Source organism: Petaurus breviceps, unplaced genomic scaffold (assembly GCF_028583685.1).
Source record: "Petaurus breviceps papuanus isolate PSGF00001 unplaced genomic scaffold, PetGlider_PUasm1.0 64, whole genome shotgun sequence".
Classification (NCBI taxonomy): Eukaryota; Metazoa; Chordata; class Mammalia; order Diprotodontia; family Petauridae; genus Petaurus; species Petaurus breviceps.
The window spans coordinates 2,422,999-2,444,040 of record NW_027186428.1 but is presented as its reverse complement, the minus strand read 5'-3'; the positions used below and the strand labels follow the sequence as shown (position 1 = coordinate 2,444,040).

At 36.3% G+C, this 21,042-nt stretch overlaps 1 protein-coding gene across 8 annotated transcripts in view; it reads right to left on the bottom strand.

The window, feature by feature from the left end:
• Positions 1-21,042, bottom strand: part of MARK3 (microtubule affinity regulating kinase 3) — a 139,470-nt gene that overhangs the window by 19,388 nt on the left and 99,040 nt on the right. For all 8 annotated transcript variants that reach the window (XR_011171496.1, XM_069103770.1, XM_069103766.1 and 5 more), the window contains 8 exons: positions 15,943-15,999; positions 14,385-14,621; positions 14,106-14,225; positions 12,219-12,318; positions 11,828-11,940; positions 11,201-11,354; positions 5,468-5,685; positions 3,611-3,714 (listed from right to left, as the gene is read on the bottom strand). Coding sequence is in view for 7 of the 8 variants with exons in the window: in XM_069103770.1 (XP_068959871.1) it covers positions 3,611-3,714; positions 5,468-5,685; positions 11,201-11,354; positions 11,828-11,940; positions 12,219-12,318; positions 14,106-14,225; positions 14,385-14,621; positions 15,943-15,999 (1,103 nt within the window). In the remaining variant the exon portion in view is untranslated. The remainder of the gene's footprint in view (positions 1-3,610; positions 3,715-5,467; positions 5,686-11,200; positions 11,355-11,827; positions 11,941-12,218; positions 12,319-14,105; positions 14,226-14,384; positions 14,622-15,942; positions 16,000-21,042) is intronic.

Below are 21,042 nucleotides of genomic sequence, written 5' to 3'. Positions count from 1 at the left end.
TGAAATACTAGTATGTTGAAAGAAATGATGAAGGGTGCTCATTTCAGAAAAACCTGAGAAACTTGTATAAGCTGATGAAATGTGAAATAAGCAGAACCAGGAAAACAATCTGTAACAAAAAAGCAAATCATATAGATAATCAACTCCGAAAGACTTAGTACCTGATCAACATAATGACCCACAATTCTAAACGACTCATGATGATACTATCCACCTCCAGATATAAGCCTTGATAAGACTCAAGAGCATGGATTGAAGAGTATTATTTTCCTTTCTTTTTCTTACTTTTTTTTAGAATATGGCTAATGCAGATTTTCCCCCTGATTATGCATATTTCTAATAAGTCTTGTTTTTCTGTCATTGGGTAAGGGAGGGGAAGGAGAATTTAGAATTGAAAAAAAAAAACAGGTACACCAACAGGAGGAAAACATGTATGTCTAGAGGACAGGCAGTTAGGGTTATGTGCACTCATGATGTCACGCCATTTTAGCACATGCTTACACAATGCTGTTTTGTCATGATAATAAAAATGACAATAAAGGACAAAAAAAACTTTTGATTGCCTCACTAGCATTACCCTAATGTGTTATTCTGATAATCTCACTGTGGTATAAAGCTGTCCCCAAGTTCCTGAAAGATATTATAGGGAAATGTATGCTTTCACAAATTCTTTCAACTAGAAAAACTTTTAGTATTGCATCATCAACAGCTTGTGTCTGTGGTCTAAGGGACAGCCTGGAGAAAGGATTATTACTATAAAACTGGCCGTGATGAATTTTTCAGTCATAGAACTCATGAAGGCTGTCTACTAAAACATTTGGAGAAAATCCAATTTGTGTTGGGAAATGTACATGCTACACAAATGAAATGGCATCTTCTGAAATACTGATGTGGGTTTCTAGTAATTACAGATGTAGGAAAGAGTCAGGAACACACAGAACCTAACAGCTGTATTTACAAGTGATTTGAATATACAAGATGCTTTATATGCGTTATCTCATTTGACCAGTCCAACAATCCTGGTAAAAAGATTAGCTTCTGAAAATTTGACATATGTTTTGAACACATTATTATTTCACATCCTATTATACTACAGATACATTTTTACTCTCACATTAATTCAACTAGTATGAGATTTGGGGATTTGAGTCCATTTGGAAGTTAATTAAAAGAGGAGGATGATAAAACAGTTGATTTAAGGATAGAAGGGGAAGGGTATTGGACTAAGATTTCAGCTACTGTTAAGAAATTTACTGAATCTAGAAAAAAATGTTTTAAAAATGAAATAAAAACAGATAAGTATGATTAATCCCAGCAAAGAAGAACAAGCAACAAATTTGCATTTGTTGATGTTGTATATATCAGTATCGTAGTTAAACATAAGAATTAGCTATAACTGAAGAGAATTCAAATAATAAAAAAGCTACAGTATATGTGATAGAAATTAGCTAGAGATATGCTGTCATAAGAAACATTTCATTTAACAAAAAAAACTAGGTCATTTACTTGGCATCTCACAAATAAATATTTCATTTTTATTTAGACTTCCATGACTTTGATTTTGGTGCTTTTTGAAAAAGAGATCTAAATGAGTTCTTTGCATGCTGGAAAACATATGCTCATCTCCGAATATACTTGGAGACTTTCTTCTATACTGCTCTTTATATTAGTTCCTAATCTCACCCTGTAATGTTAATGGCATTTAATGATCTTCCCTGCCCATTAATAGGCCTCAAGTGAAGCCCATTAAGGGAAGCTTGTTTAGGGGAGGCTTGCTTGCCTTCTGGCTCTGGGGGGGGGAGGGTGTGTGTGTGTGTGTGTGTGTGTGTGTGTGTGTGTGTGTGCGTATTTTGCTTTCAGGGCTCACTTATGAGAAGGATCTTGTGACTCCCTGATCAAGATTCAGAGTTTCCTGACTGCTCACATGTAAAGGCTCTCTCACTCCAGAGATGTTTGCAGAGTATATAGTTGATTTAGGTAGTCAGAACCCTGTCTGCTGGTCTTTATTTTTGTTTATATTTTCTCTGAAGTTCAGGGTGCTGACTTTTCCACTGAACTAATGAATGTAATTAAAGAACCACTTAAAAAGCTATCTTTCTGGGGTGGCTAGGTGACGCAGTGAATAGAGCACTGGCCCTTGAATCAGGAGGACCAGAGTTCAAATCCAGCCTCAGACACTTAACACAAAAACTAGCAGTGTGACCTTGGGCAAGTCACTTTATCCCAATTGCCCTCCAAAAAGCAAAAAAAAAAAAAGCTATCTTTCCTAGTAAAGCAGATCAAAGAACCTGAGGTAGCAGCCATCCTGGGATGCTAGGGTGCTTGCTGTTGTTACACACCCTTCTCAAGAATAATTAATCTGGGGGGTGGCTAGGTGGCACAGTGAGTAAAGCCCTGGCCATGGAATCAGGAGGACCCGAGTTTGGTTCAGGCCTCAGACACTTAACACCCACATAAAATAACTAGCTGTATAACCTTGGGCAAGTTACTTAATCCCAATTGCCCTCCAAAAAGCAAAAAAAAAAAAAAAGAATAATTAATCTGTTTAATCAGTGTCCCTTTACCATTCACATTTACTCAGTTTGCATATTACCTTATAAATTTTAGCTTTTTAAAAAAAATCTGGAAGTTATTTTAACTGTGGATATGTGTCACTTCAAGAAAGAAGAAAAAAAAACCAAACCAAAACCTTAAAACAAAAACAAAACAAAAGGCAGTGCCACCAGCGTTTTGGGTGGCTAGGTGGTGCAGTGAGTAAAGCGCTGGCCCTGGAGTCAGGAGGACCTGAGCTTGGATGCAGCCTCAGACACTTAACACACATACACACACAAAAAACTAGCCGTGTAAACTTGGGCAAGTTACTTAACCCCAACTGCCCTCCAAAAAAGGCAAAAAAAAAAAAAAAAGAATCAATATCTTAAGGGCGGGAATCTCTACAAGATATTTGCAAAGAAGTTTGAATAAAAAAGTGCCCAATAAATATTTATTCCCATTATTTAAAATCCTCAAAGTCCCATAAACATTCAAAAGAAAGGTGCCTTGTTTAGATTCCAATGATGAAATCATTTCAGTATATAATTTGAATATATATCTCTCAAAATATTTGTATGTGGACTAAATATGTTCTCTAGTCATTCTCAATTACCCTCTAGAATAACTTTAGTTTTGACCTTTGATTTCAAAGCTTTCTGGTTTATTATCCTCACATTACCTATAAGATCAGAGTTCCCACTCCCTCTTAATTCTCTAATATGACCTAACAGTAGTGCCCTGCATCAGGTTTCTTACTCTTCTGCCTGTGGGCCTTTGTCACTACTGCCTAACATAGATAGAAATAAAAATGTTCTCTCTGTACCACAACCCAATATCTTCTTACGCAATTAGTCCATTTAAATGAATTGTCAACAGTCTGCTTTTTATAACTGAAGACCTTAACTATGAAAGGAATTTATAACTCTGGAGTTTCTGTGATGAAGTACAGTGATAGACTAAGAGCCACTTGTTTTTTTCCTTATCACAATGAGGAAAGAAAACACACACTCTCTCTCTGATTTTAGGGAAAAAAATATGAGGCATTCACATTTCTTTGCTAATAGTGTAAGCTTCATACCTGTTTTCTTTGCCATTCTGAATCACTGAATGTCTATCTGCAGTAGTCCTTTCACTACAAACGTAAGTATTTCGCCGTGTCATCCCACCAGATGTTGAGTTATTCTAAAAGTAAGAACAGCATTTATTTTCTTATAAAGAAAAGCTCAATTTATTAATGCAGATTTTATAAGAATATTAATTTCTAAAGAAATTATTTCTCTTCTTTTTCACTACAATATGATGCTCTCTATAGAACATTCCAAATGCTACAGAACTATCTTTCTCAGTTAACTGCTCAGAAAACAAAGTATAACAGAAGAATAAATGAAAATCTGTTCATAAAATCAGGGCTACTCTGAATCTTTAAAGAAAATCAAGTATAAGACATTAAAAGTAAAGTAAAAAAGAACTTCGAAACATGAACGACAAATTTATAATTAAATATATTCAATGATAACATCACCTTATCTGGTGTTATGCATACTTAAGCAGGAAGGTACTGAATATAATTTTCTAATGACTGAAAGATGAATAGGAGAAATAAAAAGAAATAAAAATAATACTCAATTTTATCTCTATACAAAGAATTAAATATGGAGAGTCAACTCTAGCATGGAAGCATTTTCAAGAGAACTGGAGGGTATGAAAGAAGGCAGTTAGTAAGTATAACTAGGGAAGTTTCTTTTTTCTTTTTTTAAAGCAATTGGGGTTAAGTAACTTGCTCAAGGTTACACGGCCAGGTGTTTCTGGGTGGGTGCTAAGGGTCTGAGCCCGGATTCGATCCCCAGGTAATCCCGACACTGGAGCCAGTGCTCTTACTTGCTGTGCTACCTAGCCGCCCCTGGGAAGTTTCTTTAAGTCACTGCTTCTCTCTGAGACTTATTTTCCATATCTATAAAATTAGGAAATAGGATTGGATATTCTCTAAGGACATTTCCAACTATAACAGTCAATGAAAATTCTTAAACTTTTGTGACTATCAATAATATTAAATGGACTATTAGCAAAATAAGCTATAGGTGTAAGGAGATGGAAGCAAAAGTTTAAAAAACTGGGTAAAGTTCAGAATAAACTTGAAGTATGACTTCAGGAAACTTGCTAGGCTTTTATTACCAGCAGGAATAAAAACACTATCTAAAAACTAAAATATACATTCACCTTACTAGGCTTTTTGGAGCCATACTAGCCTGCTACACAAACAGTGGTGCATGGTTATATGATACTGTTTAAACATTTCAGTTTTGTCAGACTTTTTGTGATCCCATTTGGGATTTTTCTTGGCCAAGATACTAGAGTGGATTGCTATTTCCTTCTCCAGATCATTTTACAGATGAGGAAACTGAGGCGAACAGGATTAAGGGACTTGCCCATGTTCACGCAGTTACCAAGTAAAGTAAGTTTCTGAGGCCAGATTTGAAATCAGGAAGATAAATCTTCCTGACTTCTAGCCTGACACTCTATCCATTGCGCCACCTAGCTGCCTGCAGGGTTACACACTGAACCTTTTTGACAGTTTCTTAATCTCTCTGAGTCTCACTTTCAAATGATGAATTTGGACTAGATGTTCCCAAAAGACCCTTCCAGTTCTAAATCTCAAAACCATACACCTAGGAAATCAACCCAGAAAGGCAAAGTGATTTGCCAAAAGTTACACAGAAAGTAGCAGAAATAGAATTGGAACCCAGGGCCTATGTCTTCAAATTCACACCATACTACTATGCTGCCTCTGTAACAGCTAAAGGATAATTGTTGCTATGCTAGATGAACAAAAATAGAATTCATTCATGGACAAAAATCTTAATGTTCTAAACAGGTATTTAAACTCTCCTTACCAAAGAACAAAACAAAGCACCACTATTGAACAAACATGACTTACGCTAGGAATAGTGGCACTTTTCTTCCGTTCAGGAATATCTGCCTTATTTGGATTATTTGCATTACCCAGCATGGGACTAGCTGGTGCTAATCCCTTTCCTCCAACAGCACTACTGCTGGATTTCCTTGGCTGAATTCCTTCTTCCTTGATGTCGTTATCTGTAGTGCTGGTCTGACTCCTTTTGGGATATGCCACAACTGGAGGAATGGATGGTCCAGCTAAAATACAGAATTTTTGTTTCAAATTAGAGTAAGTTTTTCTACTATTGACTTGTTGAAAATAGAGTACTTAACAAGCAGGGCAAGAAAGTGCTATTTCAAAGTTAAAAAAAAAAGATAATGCAGTAAAATCCTCTATGAAGTTCCCCCTGATATATAATTTTTCCATAAATAAATCTAAATTTTTAGATGACATCCACTTGTTCATAATTTTCTATTTCCTTTAAAAGATCTCACAATAAGTTTTTGGTATCTATCCTTTGGAAAACATCTTGGGAGGATGTTACTGTAAAAATAACAAATCAACTATGCTAATGATGCACACAAAATCATGCAGAAGCAATGGGTTCACCTTGAAAATTTGACTGAATTACATCCTTTTTTGTACAAGAGAGGCCTTCACCTTTTGGAACAGAATAGTATTACACAATTACAAAACATTTCCTTCAAGTTGTCTCAAAATTTACCTTGAATTTAACTACGTAATGCAATGAAATTGTGGTTCACCAAAGCAGGAAAAGGCACAGAAGGAGACAGTGCCCACTTAAGACTTAAGCAGTAGAAGAAAATCCAGAATTCAAACAATTTGGAAAATTAATCATTTCAATTTTCTGGAGTGAAAAATAAAAATGTACTTCAAAAGGCAGTATGATATAATAGACTTGGGTAAACTGGGTTCATATCCTGGTTCTGATACTTAATAGCTATGTGACTGTGATCAGTTATTCTAATTCAAGATTCCTTATCTATTAAAATAGGAATAATATGGAAGGATATAGATAATACCCCTCTTACATGTCTGTTTTAAGAAAAGTACTTTGTAAATCTTGGAGCACTATATAAATTTATATAATTATTTAGTGTTAGGAGTATTCAGATTTTGTAGCTATAAGAAAAAGAACTTGGCTCTCACCTCTAGAAAATTTTAAATCAAGAATATCTGCCATTGAACTAAGTGAACATTGGAAAGCATGATTAAGTTTTATAGTTTCAAAACAAACAAAAAGCAATCTAGTAAAATACTACTAAAATCTGAAGTACTGGTGACACTGTACTTGCTCAAAAGGTTTTGTCTTTTCTATATCCAAAGAGGTCTAACATCACCTTAAATATCTAACATGAAATTTTTCATTTGGTAAAAAGATAGCCAAGTTTGGTTTCATTTAAGATTATGAATGGCAAAGATAAATAGGTACTCAAATTAGTGAAAAAATTAGAAGCTTGGAGTAAACTATAAAGTTTAGGTTGTAATCAATCAGTAAAAGCTTATAAGCATCACCACCATTTACGACAGTATCTTTGATAATTTTAGCCACTGAATTATATCCGTCAGGAATATTTAACTAGGTTTCAGCATAAATTAATCTTTCAAGGGAATGAGAATTTTCATTTCATACAAACTAAATATTTGTTTTTGAAACTGGTATACGCAGGTTAATAGATTTAGGATGAGGTCAAGAGAAAGGAGAAATAAAAAATCTGCTGACACTTGCCTATGAGCACTCACTTAGTCATTACAGCTAGATGTTTATTTTAAAGTATAACTTTATGCCAAACAAACTCTAATGCCTACGCTTGGCCTTTTTTGTTAATTTGTTTTCAAAGTCCCTTGGCTAAAACTCCTTTGGACTGGACTCCACCAAGTCCCAGGAACCTCATAGCAGGAAACTCTTGTGAAACTTCCTGGTACTTAACAACTTATCAGTACATTTACTACCCTCTGTCCTTCTGACTGGAAGGCTGGAGGGTGCTCCATCCTCTTTTTAGTTCTTTGTCTGCTGTCTTCTCCCTTTTTGATTTTAAGTTCATTGTGGGAAAAGGCTGTCTTTTTTTTTTCATATCTGTATCCCTAGTACTTAGCACAGTGCTTGGCACAAAGCTAGTGCTTAACAAATGTTTACTGACTAACTGGCTTATCCTTTCTACCCTATGACCAGAAACATCAGCACTCTTAGTTTTCAGCACTTTTTTTCCCCAGCACTTTCTCAACTTACGAATCTCCCTATTTTCTGGGAAGCAACTGTATAAAGGAGCTGACTGAATTTTGTTAACTTCCTATTAAGTTTGTTTCAAAATGTTTTTTATGGGACATTCCAAAAAGATTTGTGAAGGTAAGAACTATACTATTATAAAATTATATAATAAAAAATACAGATTAAGAAACTTTATCAAGATTAGAAGAGAGAATAATATAGTGGGAAGAACACTAGACTATCACATGAGCATGCTTCTAGTTCTGGGTTTGCCACCAAACTCACTGTTGACCTTGGGAAGATCACTTCACTACTTTGCTATTTTTCCTTTTGAAAAGTGAAGAGGTTGTGTTAGATCTCTTAAGACCCTTCTAAATGCTAACTCAATTTAACAAAAATTGAGTCAATATCTATTTAGATGCTGGGAACTGTACTAGATGCTAGAGATACAAATGTCTATACAACACATACCATGCTCTCAAGATGCTTACAATTTGATGGGAGGAAAAATATGAGTACATGATTAACTATGATGTCATGAAGAGTGTACTGGATACAAAGGAGAGGTAAAAGTGCTATAAAAATTTGGGGGAGGTAGAGATCACTTTCACCTGTAAGGCAGGTTCAGTTAGCTTTATGAAAGAGGTAGCACTTGAGGAAGCCAATGAAGGAAGAAATAGATTCCAAAAGATTGGGAAATAGAAGAGGTATGTTCTTGTAATAGGAGAATAAACAAGTCAGAAAGAGAGATTAAAAACAAGAATGGAACACAGAGAGCTACCCTATTTGGCTAGAATGTATATAAAATATATGATAGAATATACAACTGAAAAGGTATGTGGCTCAAAAGTTTTATCTTAGTTGGTAAATAATTTGGAACCAATGACATTCCAAGATGAGGGGTTGGGGGACGTGAGGTAAGAGAGAAGATAAAAAATTCAGATTCATTCTATGATTCTGATGAAGGTTTAACCACAAGGTTCAAGACCAGGAAGAAAATGTCCAAATCCTTATAAAAATTTTTCATGTCCTTATAATGTGATGAGTGATATTTTTATTGCGTTTAGTCAAGGAAATTGTATACACATTACAGTATGGCCTTTTTTTAGAAGGGGGAAGGGAGATAACAAAGTCCTGAGCTACCCATACAATGATTTTTTTCAGTATCATTAAAAGCATCAATTAACTGTTTCTTTGCTCATAGGGCAATGTTAGACATTATAAAAATCAACTTGAATATATTTGATCCCTTCCTTTCAGACATTAAAACTTTGAAAACACTAACAAAGATAGGCATATAAAGACAGCAATCTATATAAAGGGTAAAATATTAAACAAAGGGGTGGCTAGGTGGCGCAGTTAATAGAGCACATGCCCTGGAGTCAGGAGAACCTGAGTTCAAATCCGGCCTCAGACACTTGACACACTTACTAGCCATGTGACTTTGGGCAAGTCACTTAACCCCAATTGCCTTTCAAAAAGCAAAAAATAAAATTAAAAGAAAAAAATTTAAAAATTGAAAAAGGGCGGCCAGATAGCACAGCGAGTAAGAGCACTGGCCCCAGTGTCGGGATGACCTGGGGATCAAATCCGGGCTCAGACACTTAGCATCCACCCAGAAACACCTGGCCGTGTAACCTTGAGCAAGTTACGTAACCCCAATTGCTTAAAAAAATATTAAACAAAAATGCTTTTATCAAAAAAAGTCTTCTGAACTCCAGTCCTGAATAATCAAGAGTTGATGAGACATTTCAAACTGGATGTCCTGAAGGCATGTCAAAACCCAGCGAGTCCAAAACAGAAACTGTTTTTCCCTCAAAATCCACTTCTCTAATGAATTTCTCCTTTTCTATTAAAATCCTTTTAGTCACCAAGATCTACAACCCATGAGACATACTCAAATCTTCATTTTCCCTCACTGAACTCATCCAAACAACTGATGATGTCTCTGGCATCTCTCCTCTTCTTTCCACTGACAAAACCACCACTTTAATTCAGGTCTTCATCACTTCTCAACTGTATAGGCATATAAATCTATGTCTATAAGCCTGACAGGTGATATATATTTACACACATGATCCTATAATAATACATAATATAAACAAAATAACAGCTGCTTTAATAAAGCTAGGATACAGTCTCTATCCCTAAAGACGTTTCTATTCTAAACCATCCTCCCACACAGTTGTCAAAGTAATATTCCTAAAACACAGATCTGAGCACATTATACCTCTGTTCACTAATACCAGCAACTCTGTATTATTTCTAGTATGAAACACAAACTTCTCTGGTATTTAAAGACCTTCACAATCTGGTTCTAACCTATCTTTCCAGGCTTATTAGAGATTATTTCTATTCACATACACTTTAGTTCAGCCAAAGTGATCTTCTTGCTGTTCTTCACATAAAACATTCCATTTCCCCTCTTGGTACCTCTGAAAAGGGGTTCCTCATGCCAATTCCCCCGATTTAGGATGCTTAATTTCCTTCAAAGTCCAACTAAAATGCAACCTCTTTTATAAGGGCAATTTCTGATCATCTGCTTTCCACAAAATTAACCTTTTTTCCTTTTCATTATGCTTATATATGCATTATGTGTTATCTTCCTCAATGGAATATAAGCTCCTTGAGGTTGGAAGCATAGTACCTCGTATATAATAGCTGCTTGAAAAATGTTGGTTGATTTATGCTTTGAAAACAGATGCCTCAGAAAGGAGATGGTTTTTTGAAAGAGTTATAGATTAAACTGGGAAGGAGCAGTCATACATTTGAACTCTCAATATTCTAGGGAGATTTCCTATATGGTTAAATCTACATAGTTCAGGGGTGGCTAGGTGGTGCAGTAAATAGAGCACCAGCCCTGGAGTCAGGAGGACCCGAATTCAAATGTGACCTCAGACACTTAACACTTACTAGCTGTGTGACCTTGGGCAAGTCACTTAACCCCAATTGCCCTCCAAAAAGCAAAAAAAAAAAAAAAATCTACATAGTTTAAGCAGAACAACCAGTCAGACATACAAATAGCTGAGTAATTCAGAAATTGAACCCAGTTACTCTGGCTATAAGTATTATATAGAACTTCTACTCACATACTTCAAATACCTTTAATTTCATCAGTACAGGTATTTTGTCTACCGATAAAGATCGCAGTTCTTCCATATATTAGTAGACAGCATTTCTGATTGCTGTGGCTGAAAAAAATTAGGATGGGTGTCCAACCCTATGATAACAAGCCTCACAACTTGCCTAGGTTGATCTTCAGATAGGCACAATGTCTGCTGCTGAGTCCAAATTTAAGACACTTCATTTTAGTGGAAACTACCAGAACATCAGCTGGGGATAGCCTTTGAGAATCCAGAGTTCATTTCTCTCCCTGACACATCCGGCCTTTGTAGGACACATAAAAACTCACAAAAAAGGAAAAAGGCATCTGCCTAGATAGTGAGGTAAAGACTTTGTATCATTTTATATGGCCACTGGTCATAATCAGTCTCCCTGTTTAAAACAAAAAACAAAGAATATTCTTCTCTATTATCACTCACCATGATCACTGTATCGTCTTTGCTTCTGGCTTGAAGAAATGCTTCTTTGGACTTTGTGGTGAGGAGATTGTCCCGTGCTATTATTAAGATCACTGCTTGGCCTAACCTTAGCAAGTGAAAGATTGCTGCTGGAACTTGAATCACTAGCATCCAGCTAGGAAACAATCGAAAAAGGACAACATACATACAAATACAAATGATTTATTAAAATACAAACTTGAACCTCACATAATAGAGCTATTTTAGTGAGATATTTAAATTATAGCTGAAAATTCAAGGAACAGACATATTCTCGCTGGTCATTCAAAGGTAAAGAAAAAGAGCTGTGCAATGTACTTTTACAAAATATGCTGCCAAGGGCAGAGAACAAATACATTTGCTAAATATACATTATTCCCATAATCATCTGATACATGAAACTGTTTTTAAATGCTAACTGTAGATAGGTTATCTGTGACAACATCTAGCATTAAGAGCTATTACCTTGAAAATGAGAGTAGCTAATAAAGAAGGAGTTAATAGTCATGGCACTTGGAATACTATTACTTGCATATATAAAAAATTACCAAACTAAAAAAAAAAATTACAAAAGGCATCTTTAGCTTTCCTTTCTGAAATTACTCTTACCTCTGATGATTTTCTTCCCAACAACAAATATGTGGCTGTGATTTCATCATATTTCATTTTACTAAGAGATTCTTGAATTTCTTCTTGTGAATAACCCATTCCCACCATAATATCTAAATGAAGGGTACAAGAAAGTTCATATAGCAAAATATTTTGTTTCAGGATAAAACGTTTCCTTGATTCAAAAAGACTATACATTTTCTTAAAACGAGTGCACATTTAACCAATTATTCTAGTTACCTGCTGCTAGTATAGTTCATGTATGTTAGTGACATACAACATAACTATAAGCATATAATATAAACACACACACAACATACATTAATAATCATTCTAGCACTGCACCCTCCTTTTCCCCATCACACCACACCCCAAACCCCCACAAGATTACCTATTCTTTTCTGGTCTGAGATGTCTAGTTCTGGTTCTACAAATGGCTTAAGTTCATCTTCCTCATGCCCTGCATTGATCCACCTGTCCTTCATGATTTGCTACAAAAAAGTGTACTATTAATTAGCATTCATAACAAGAGTAAAAAACAAAAATAACATCACAGTAACACATCAACTATTCCACTATGTATAAAATTTCTGAATTTTAAAGTTTATTTTCAGATTTTCATTACATAAAACTCAAGGGGGAAATGCTTTGTACTTTCTTAGTATATCATTCTCTCAAAAGACAAGTATTGGCTTCTATCAAAGGAGCTCCAAAGTCATCTGGTTTGACCAAGAATCTTATCTACAACATATGCTACAAGTGGTGATCCAGACTCCACTTTAAGGCATCTAGTCAGGTAAAAACCACCATTTCTAAGGCAGCCCATTCTGCCTTCAAATGGCTCTAATTATTGGCTCTCTATGTCTGGAGTGAGGCAGAACAAGTCTAACATTTCTTTAACATGAAAGCCTTTCCAATATCTGAAGAAAGTTATATCCCCTTTATTTCTTCTACTCCAAGATAAACACCCCCAGTTTTTTTCACTGGTTGCTATATGGATGATCTAAGTTTCTTTACCATCTTGGTTATGCTCTAGCTTACCAATGCTTTCTCTAAAATATGGTGTCCAGAAATGAACACAATTTACCAGATGTAGCATTACCCAGGGCTGAGTAAAGTGGGACGGTTTCCAAGTAAGACATTATGCTCCTCTTTTTTTTTTTTGGAGAGCAAGTGGGGCTAAGTAACTTGCCCAAGGTTACGTGGCTGGTTTTTTTTGTGTGGGTGTTAAATGTCTGAGGCCGGAACCAAACTCGGGTCCTCCTGACTTTGGGGCCGGTGCTTTACTCACTGTGCCACCTAGCTGCCCCTATGCTTCTCTTAAAATAGCCTAAGACTGGGTTAGTTTGGACTGTTTCTTTTGGGGGGTGGGATGGGTTGTTTTTCCCATTTGTTTGCCCCCCTCCCAATATAACAGGGCTGATTCCTACTGTTTAGTCCACTAAACCCCACCAGATAGTTTTCAAGTGAATTGTTGATTAACCATGTATTCCCTATATCTTATATTTGGTAAAGGTGATATTTTTTCAACCCAAGTATAAGACTATATTTATTTCTATTAAAATTTAGCCTACTACATTTGGTTTGATGTTCAAGCCAAGTGAGATTTTTTTTCCTGATTCTGACTCAATATCTGGGTTGGTTAGTCTATCTGGCTGTCAATTTTAAAGAGGATGGTATCTAAAATTTTATACAAGTTATTAATAAAAATATTAGATAGTAAAAATCCAAGAAAAAAAAATCCCTGGGACAATCTCCTGAGATTTCTTCTATAGAGTGGTCACTGAACCAGTAATGAATAATCTTTAGGTCTAACCAGTTTATCCAACTTGTCCACAAGAAAAGCATGAAAGATTCTATTAATTTTTTTTAAACAAAAATCTAGGTAAATTTAGAGACAGTATTTCCTTGGTTCTACTATTCCATTAAGTTATTCCATCAAAAAAGGAAATGAAGTTAGTTTAGCATAACCTGTTTTTGCTGAAGTCATGCAGCTCTTTGTGATATACCACTTCCTTTCTTTAAATGTTCACTACCTACTCCCTTAATAGTTCGAGAATACTGTGAAGAATTGAAATTAAGTTCACTAGCCTATAATTTGCCGACTCGATTCTTCCCTTTTTGGAAAACCAGAATACATTTGCTTTTCTCTGGTCCTCTTAAATGCTTCAAGTCTTCAGAAATAAATTAAGTACTTTGGACAAAGTAAGCAAAGCTCTAAAAATATTTCAAAAAATATTCAAAATTTCTTATGTTTTTCACATTGGCAATGAATTACCTCTAGTGTGCCTCTTTTGGTTGGATTTAGCACCAGGAAACGTTTGAGGAGATTTTCACAATCTGTGGACATGTAGAAAGGGATTCTGTATTTCCCTCTTAATACTCTCTCTCTCAGTTCCTTTAGGAAAGTCAGATTAGAAGAATGGTAAAAGAATGATAGGTTAAAAGGACAATATACTATCAGAGTGATAAAATTTTACAACTATTTAATCTACATAAATTTTTTAAAAATTATTTTGGTGGCACTGAATAATAAGAATGAAATTACTTTGTATACCTTTAGGTTCTGTCCATCAAAAGGAAGAGAACCACTAACAAGAGTATAAAGAATAACACCTAGACTCCAAACGTCCACTTCAGGTCCATCGTATTTTTTGCCCTGGAAGAGTTCTGGAGCTGCATATGGGGGGCTGCCACAAAATGTGTCCAGTTTACTTCCAACAGTAAATTCATTACTAAAACCAAAATCCGCTATTTTAATGTTCATATCTGCATCTAGCAATAGATTTTCAGCCTAGAAGAAAAACATTAAGGAAAAATGAGAGTCTTACTAAATAAAGAGCATCATTACTAATATAAATGATTTAGAACTAGGCATTAAGAATAAAGTTTTTTACTAATGATCTGCAAGTCAACAACAAACATTTATTAAATGCCTACTAGGTGACAGGCACCATGACAAATACTGAGGATCCAAAAAAGCCAAAAAAACTGCCTCTCCTCTCAAGGAGCTCACGGTCTAAAGGGTAAGATAACATGCAAATAACTAAGTACAAACAACCTGTGTTGTTTCAGTTGTGTCCAAGTCTTTGTGACCTCCTTTGGGGTTTTCTTGGTAAAGATATTGGGAGTGTTTTGCCTTTTCTGATCTCTCATTTTTCAGACGAGGAAACTGAGGCAAACAGATTGAGTGACTGGTCCAAGAATGCACCGCTAGTAGCATCTGAGTCAGATTTGAATTTAGGTCTTCCTGACTCTAGGCCCAGTGTTCTATCCACTGTGCCACCTAGCTGCCCTATAAAAAAGATATAGACAGACAAACTAGACAGGATAACTTGGAGATAGGAAGACGTTTTAATGATTTAATGAAGAAGCCTTTCTTGAAAAAAATAGAACATAAATCAGAATTCATGCTTTTATGTCATAAAAAAAGAATCTTGATTTAAATTCATTCCAGATCAGTTTAAGCCACAAACAGTAACTAAGAAAGTCTTTTGCAGGACTCTGCCCAAGTACAATTGAATTTTGTTTATTCATTGACAAAACTTTAAAATATTTACTTCTTTTAATTTCAGAGTAAAAATACTTTGAAAAAAGGTTATGGATTTGCTGCCCATGAAGTCATACCAAATATATTTCTATTCCATTAGTCTTCAATCTATCTAAAGTTCAATGTGTTTTACTGTCTCTCTTCTAACATGCTCCTAGGGAATCAACTCTGGATACAGAGAAAGAATTAGTCTCTTTTAATCCTTGATGGCTCTGCTTACAATGAAAAACAGGTACCAAAAGAATGCTAATGATACAGACAATAGTTTCACCTATAGGCAAGTCTTGTCAAAAATGAGTAAGGTTATATATTGACCTGGGACAAAATAATGCCTAAAAACTACACCACCACAGCATAAAATGCTAAACATCATTTCTTTTTTTTTTTTCAATACTCTCCACTGTGGCTTAAAATGATTTTAAAACATATCAATAGATTTATTAAATTTCTTATTTAAGAACAAAATGTAAGTGTCAATTTATTTTTATTAGTACAGTTAGGAAAGGCAAGATGTACCAATATATTTCACCCAGAACCTAGTCAAATACTATATATTTCTACTTACTTTAAGATCCCTGTGAACAATATGCTTTTGGTGGCAGTACTGCACTGCTGATACTATCTAGATGGGAAGAAAAAAGGTTTGGTTAAATTATGACTGAAGATAAGATTAATCATTAACAAGACAATACTTAAACTAAACATTATTGCACCTTTGTAATCAGTTTTTTTTTGACAATTCTACAAAATACTAAATAGATGAATATAAATTTGTTAAAATATAACTTTTCCGAAAACAATATTCTTGTGGATTATACTTTTGAGATGTCTAAATCTAGGTCTAATTAGATTAAATCTAATCTACTGGTGAAAGTCTCTCTTTTCTCTACTATTCTCCTTACTCCTAAGTGAGACATATTTCTGGCATTGTCTTCAAACTACCAGTTTGATATGAAGCGACAGTAGCTACTTGGAGAAAGTCTGCCCTCTTTATGACTCCAATAATGACCTTGACTGAAGGTAAGCTTACTTACTCAGTAAAAACTAAAAACACATCTTTGTATCTTTTTGTTTGTTTGTTTTCGAGGTAATCAGGACTAAGTGACTCGCCCAGGGTCACACAGCTAGTAAGTGTCTGAGGCCAAATTTGAACTCAGGTCTTCTTGACTCCAGGGTCAGTGCTCTATTCACTGCAGCATCTAGTTGCCCCTATCTTTATACCTTTGTGATTCAAAACAGCTTTCTTAACCACAATTCTGTAATACAGGAAATGCAATGACCACTATCCTGACTTTATAGATGAGAAAACTGAGGATCAGAGAAGTAAAGTGACTTGCCCAAGGTCAAGTCTCCAAACAAGTCTTTGATGAGAAGTCTTTGGACTAAATCATTCTGCCTTTATTGATGCCTATAGATAGGTAGCTCTAGATTGCCTAAATTAGTTTACCCATGTTATTCCTTAACTGAGAACGAACTGACCAAATTCCAAGTTTACATCATAGTTACCACATGAATGAGATTTATATTAAAAAAGAGATGATCATAAATTATAACAGCTATTAGAAAATCACAGCAGCTAGGTGGTGCAGTGACTACAGCATTGGCCCTGGAGTCAGGAGGAGCTGAGTTCAAATCCGACCTCAGACACTTGACACTTACTAGCTGTGTGACACTGGGCAAGTCAATAACCCCAATTGCCTTGCCTTTCCCCTCCAAAATAACAACAACAATAAAGGAAAATTAGTTGTTAGCAAAATCAGTATAAGACAATTTACTTTAAAAAAAATTGGATAAAATATACTTTTGTCTTTAGTTATCACCTGTATTTCACCTTTTATACCTCCCAATCCCAGTCACCCTTTATAATAATAAAGTAGAAAAATTTGGTGAAAATCGAGCAAAATCAACTAATATACTGAAAAAAGTCAAACACTGGGATTTCTGGTTAAGATGGCTACTTGAATACAAGGTTGACTGCTCTAGTCCTACATACCTAATCCAACATAAGCCTAAAATTAGTCAAGACTGAATAATGATAATTCCAATGAGAAACTATAATAAGTGATTTCTTCTAACCCAAAACTGTACCACCCCTCCCACCAAAAAAACCAGAAAGAAAAGTGAGCAGCAAACTTCAGCAAAGACAAACAAGCCCTCTGGCAAAGAGCCAGACACCCCTGTATCCATGAGAGCCTAGGTATCCCATTAGAAGAGAGAGTAAGGCAGAGCTGGTATAGTAACATGTCTTATGGAGGGAAAGAGTAGATATTTCACAGTGTCCCTGTTCAACTTCCATAGAAAGGCTCAGGGAGTCCGAACACTCTGTCCTGACACTTTATAGTGGACCCTGAAACCAAGTAATCTAAGGTGAAACAAAGCAGGAACTACCACAACTAGCCCCTGAAAAAGTAGAGCCTAGGGCTAAATCTAGCAGGGGTACAAAGCTCCAGTTGAGGAACCTAGAAAGTTAAGAAAAAGTTGGAGCTGAAATCTGGCCTCAGACACTTAGTAGCTGTGTGACCTTGGACAAGTCACTTAACCCATTTATCTCAGTTTCCTCAACTGTAAAACAGGAATAATAATTGTACCTACTCCGCATAGTTGTTGTGAAGATCAAATGAGGTATTTGTAAAAAGCATTAAACATAGTAACTGGCAACAGTGAATTACATATATGTGCTTATGCCATTCCCCCTTTCTTTCCCTCAGTTTCCTTTTGTTCCTGTTTCTTTCATTTACGCTGCTGTCATCATAATGTATATTGTTTTTCTGGTTTTGCTTACTTCACTTTGCATCAGTTCACAAGTCTTCCTATTGATGCTTCTCTGTATTCTTCATGTTCATTATTCCTTTACATTCATGTTCTATTATAATTTGTTCAGCTATTTCCCAAATCAACATACATCTACTTTGTTTCCAAATATTTACTTGAACAAAAAGGGCAGTTATAAGTAATTTGGAATATATGAGGCCTCTTTTTTTTTTTTAAATCATTTACTTCCTTGAGCTATATGCCTAGTAGTGGTGGAATATCTGGGTCAAAGGGCATGAGCAGTTTAGCAACTTTCCTGGTCAAATCGTTACATGGCCAGTTATTTCTGGGTGTGGTGCTAAGTATCTGAGCCCAGATTTGATCCCCAGGTCATCCCGACACTGGAGCCAGTGCTCTTACTTGCTGGGCCACCTGGCCGCCCCTCTGGTCAAATTCTTAATGTTTTCCAGAATAGGTGGACTAAGTCACAGCTCTACCAAGAAAGCATGTCACTGTAATGTTAATAGAATAGGAAGATCTTCCTTGTCCATTATTAGGCCTTTGTGATGAGTCCCCCTTTCCCTTGGAACAGGAGCTATGTTTCCAGGTCTAAAGGAACACAGGCACTTCAATGACAGCTGTGATACATCTTGAGTAACACAGAGCCCATTGGGGGAGGAACTTGCCTAAGGATGAGCTTGCTTAGGGGGGACGCTTTCACACTTTTTTGTACTAAGCTAATCAGGCACTGAGTTATGAGGGTTGTGGAGCCTATTAGTTGAAAACTATATATACTGGGAGGCTGGTATTTTACTTTGGGGGTTCACTCATGAGAAGGACCTTTTGACTCCTTGGATGGGACTCTGAGTATCTAATTGTTAAGAGCCCCCTGACTACTCTGTTGTTGGGGCTCTCCTGGTCCAGTGGTGTATATAGTTGGTAGTATTACTTTGTTCAGACAGTTGGAGCCCTGTCTGTTGGATTCCTCTACTTGTCTGTAATTAAAGCAAGATTATTGACCTCTTTGAAGCTGTCTTTTCTTTAGAAAAGCCGATCAGGGGTGTCTAGATGGTGCAGTGAATAAAACACCGGCCCTGGAGTCAGGAGGATCTGAGCTCAAATCCAGGCTCAGACACTTAACACAAAACTAGCCACGTTACCTTGGGCAAGTCACTTAACCTCAAATGCCCTTCCTTCCCCCCTCCAAAAAAAAAAGTGCAGATCAAAGAACCTGTACTAGCAGGCCATTCTGGGTATGCTAGGGTGCTTGCTACTACAGTCACCTACTGACACAGATGCACTTCTTAGTGTGGTATAATTAAAAATACACTGGGATGGGGCAGCTAGGTGGTGCCATGAATAGAGCACCGGCCTTGGAGTCAGGAGGACCTGAGTTCAAATCTGACCTTAGACACAACACAAAAACTAGCCATGGGCAAGTCACTTAACCCCAACTGCCCTCCAAAAAAAAACCCAAAAAAACCAAAAAAAAAAAAAAAATACACTGGGACTAGAAACAAAGAGATTTGGGTTCCAGTCCTGGATCTGCCCCTTCTTTATCTGTATGGTCATCAGTCATTCAGGGCAAAAGTTCTCTTCTACTAAATAAAGAGATTAGATTAAATGACCTCGAAGATACTTCTTGACCTACAACCATGTTCTACAAGAAAATATTCATGTCAAGATATATTTTTTCTAAGTTGTCCACTTTTTCTTTTCTAATACTCCTGACATATAAATCTCAAGTCTAAGAAAAACTGGGAAAATAAATCTATAAAAGAAAGACATATAAAGTACTCCTAAACAAAATAATACATCAAATAATTGCTACCACATCAATAATCATAGAGACAATCTTGGAACCTAAACCTAAGAGCCCATAATAGTTATACCCTGTTAGATCACCAGCTCTGCATCCAATTCGACACTTGCAGCCAACATCAAGGGGAGCACTCCCTATGGAGAATGAACCCATCATCCTCACTACTATCAACGCCAACTGCTAAACAACTGTTATTAATAGTCAGCTAAGTTCAAGAGTCCCAGGAATAACACTGCTCTGCTATTGCAGTTCTCCAGTTCTGGGGAGCAAGCCCTGTGGAGAAGAGCCTGCCATTCCAACCAAATGCTGACCAACTGCTACCCACAGGGTGGGCAAGCCAGCCTAGCTAAGCCAGCAAAGCAACCTAACAGAAAGACAGGAGGTAGCAGCATATGACAGCTAACTCAAACAACTGCTACAACCTTGACAACCACCTCAAACCGAAATGATGCTAGCCCAAGCCCAAGGGACCAGAGAATACTTGAGCCCTTCCACACTACTAACTGCAACATAAACCTCCAAAGCCATTATCCAAGGAATCAACCTTTATAGAGATGAGACCTGGCAAACACTGCTGGTGCCACAGGCCCTGCCTCCTCAGCAGCCAGTGCTTTTAAAGACTAGAGGAAAGATTTTGTCAAAGTCTTTGGCATTATCAAATAGTACAATAAAAGAAACGGATTTGGCTTTATGAAAGGAAATAACATTAAAGAACACATATTACTAATATATATTACTAACATAATGATGATGCAGCGAATATAGTGCTAGGCCTAGTCAGGAAACCTCATTTTCCTGAGTTCAAATTTGGCCCCAGACACTTACTAGCTATGTGATCCTGGGCAAGTCACTTAACTCTGTTTGCCCCAGTTTTCTCATCTATAAAATGAGTTGCAGGAGGAAACAGCAAACCACTCCAGAATCTCTGCCAAGAAAACCCCAAATTGGGTCATGAACAATTGGACATGACTGAAAAGCAACAAATTACCATGTTTTGTTTGTACTTTAAGGACCATGGAGTCTTTACATTTGAATTGTATCTGGACCTCCTATGTGTTCTCTCCTCACAAGAATGTGAGTTCTTTGAGGCAA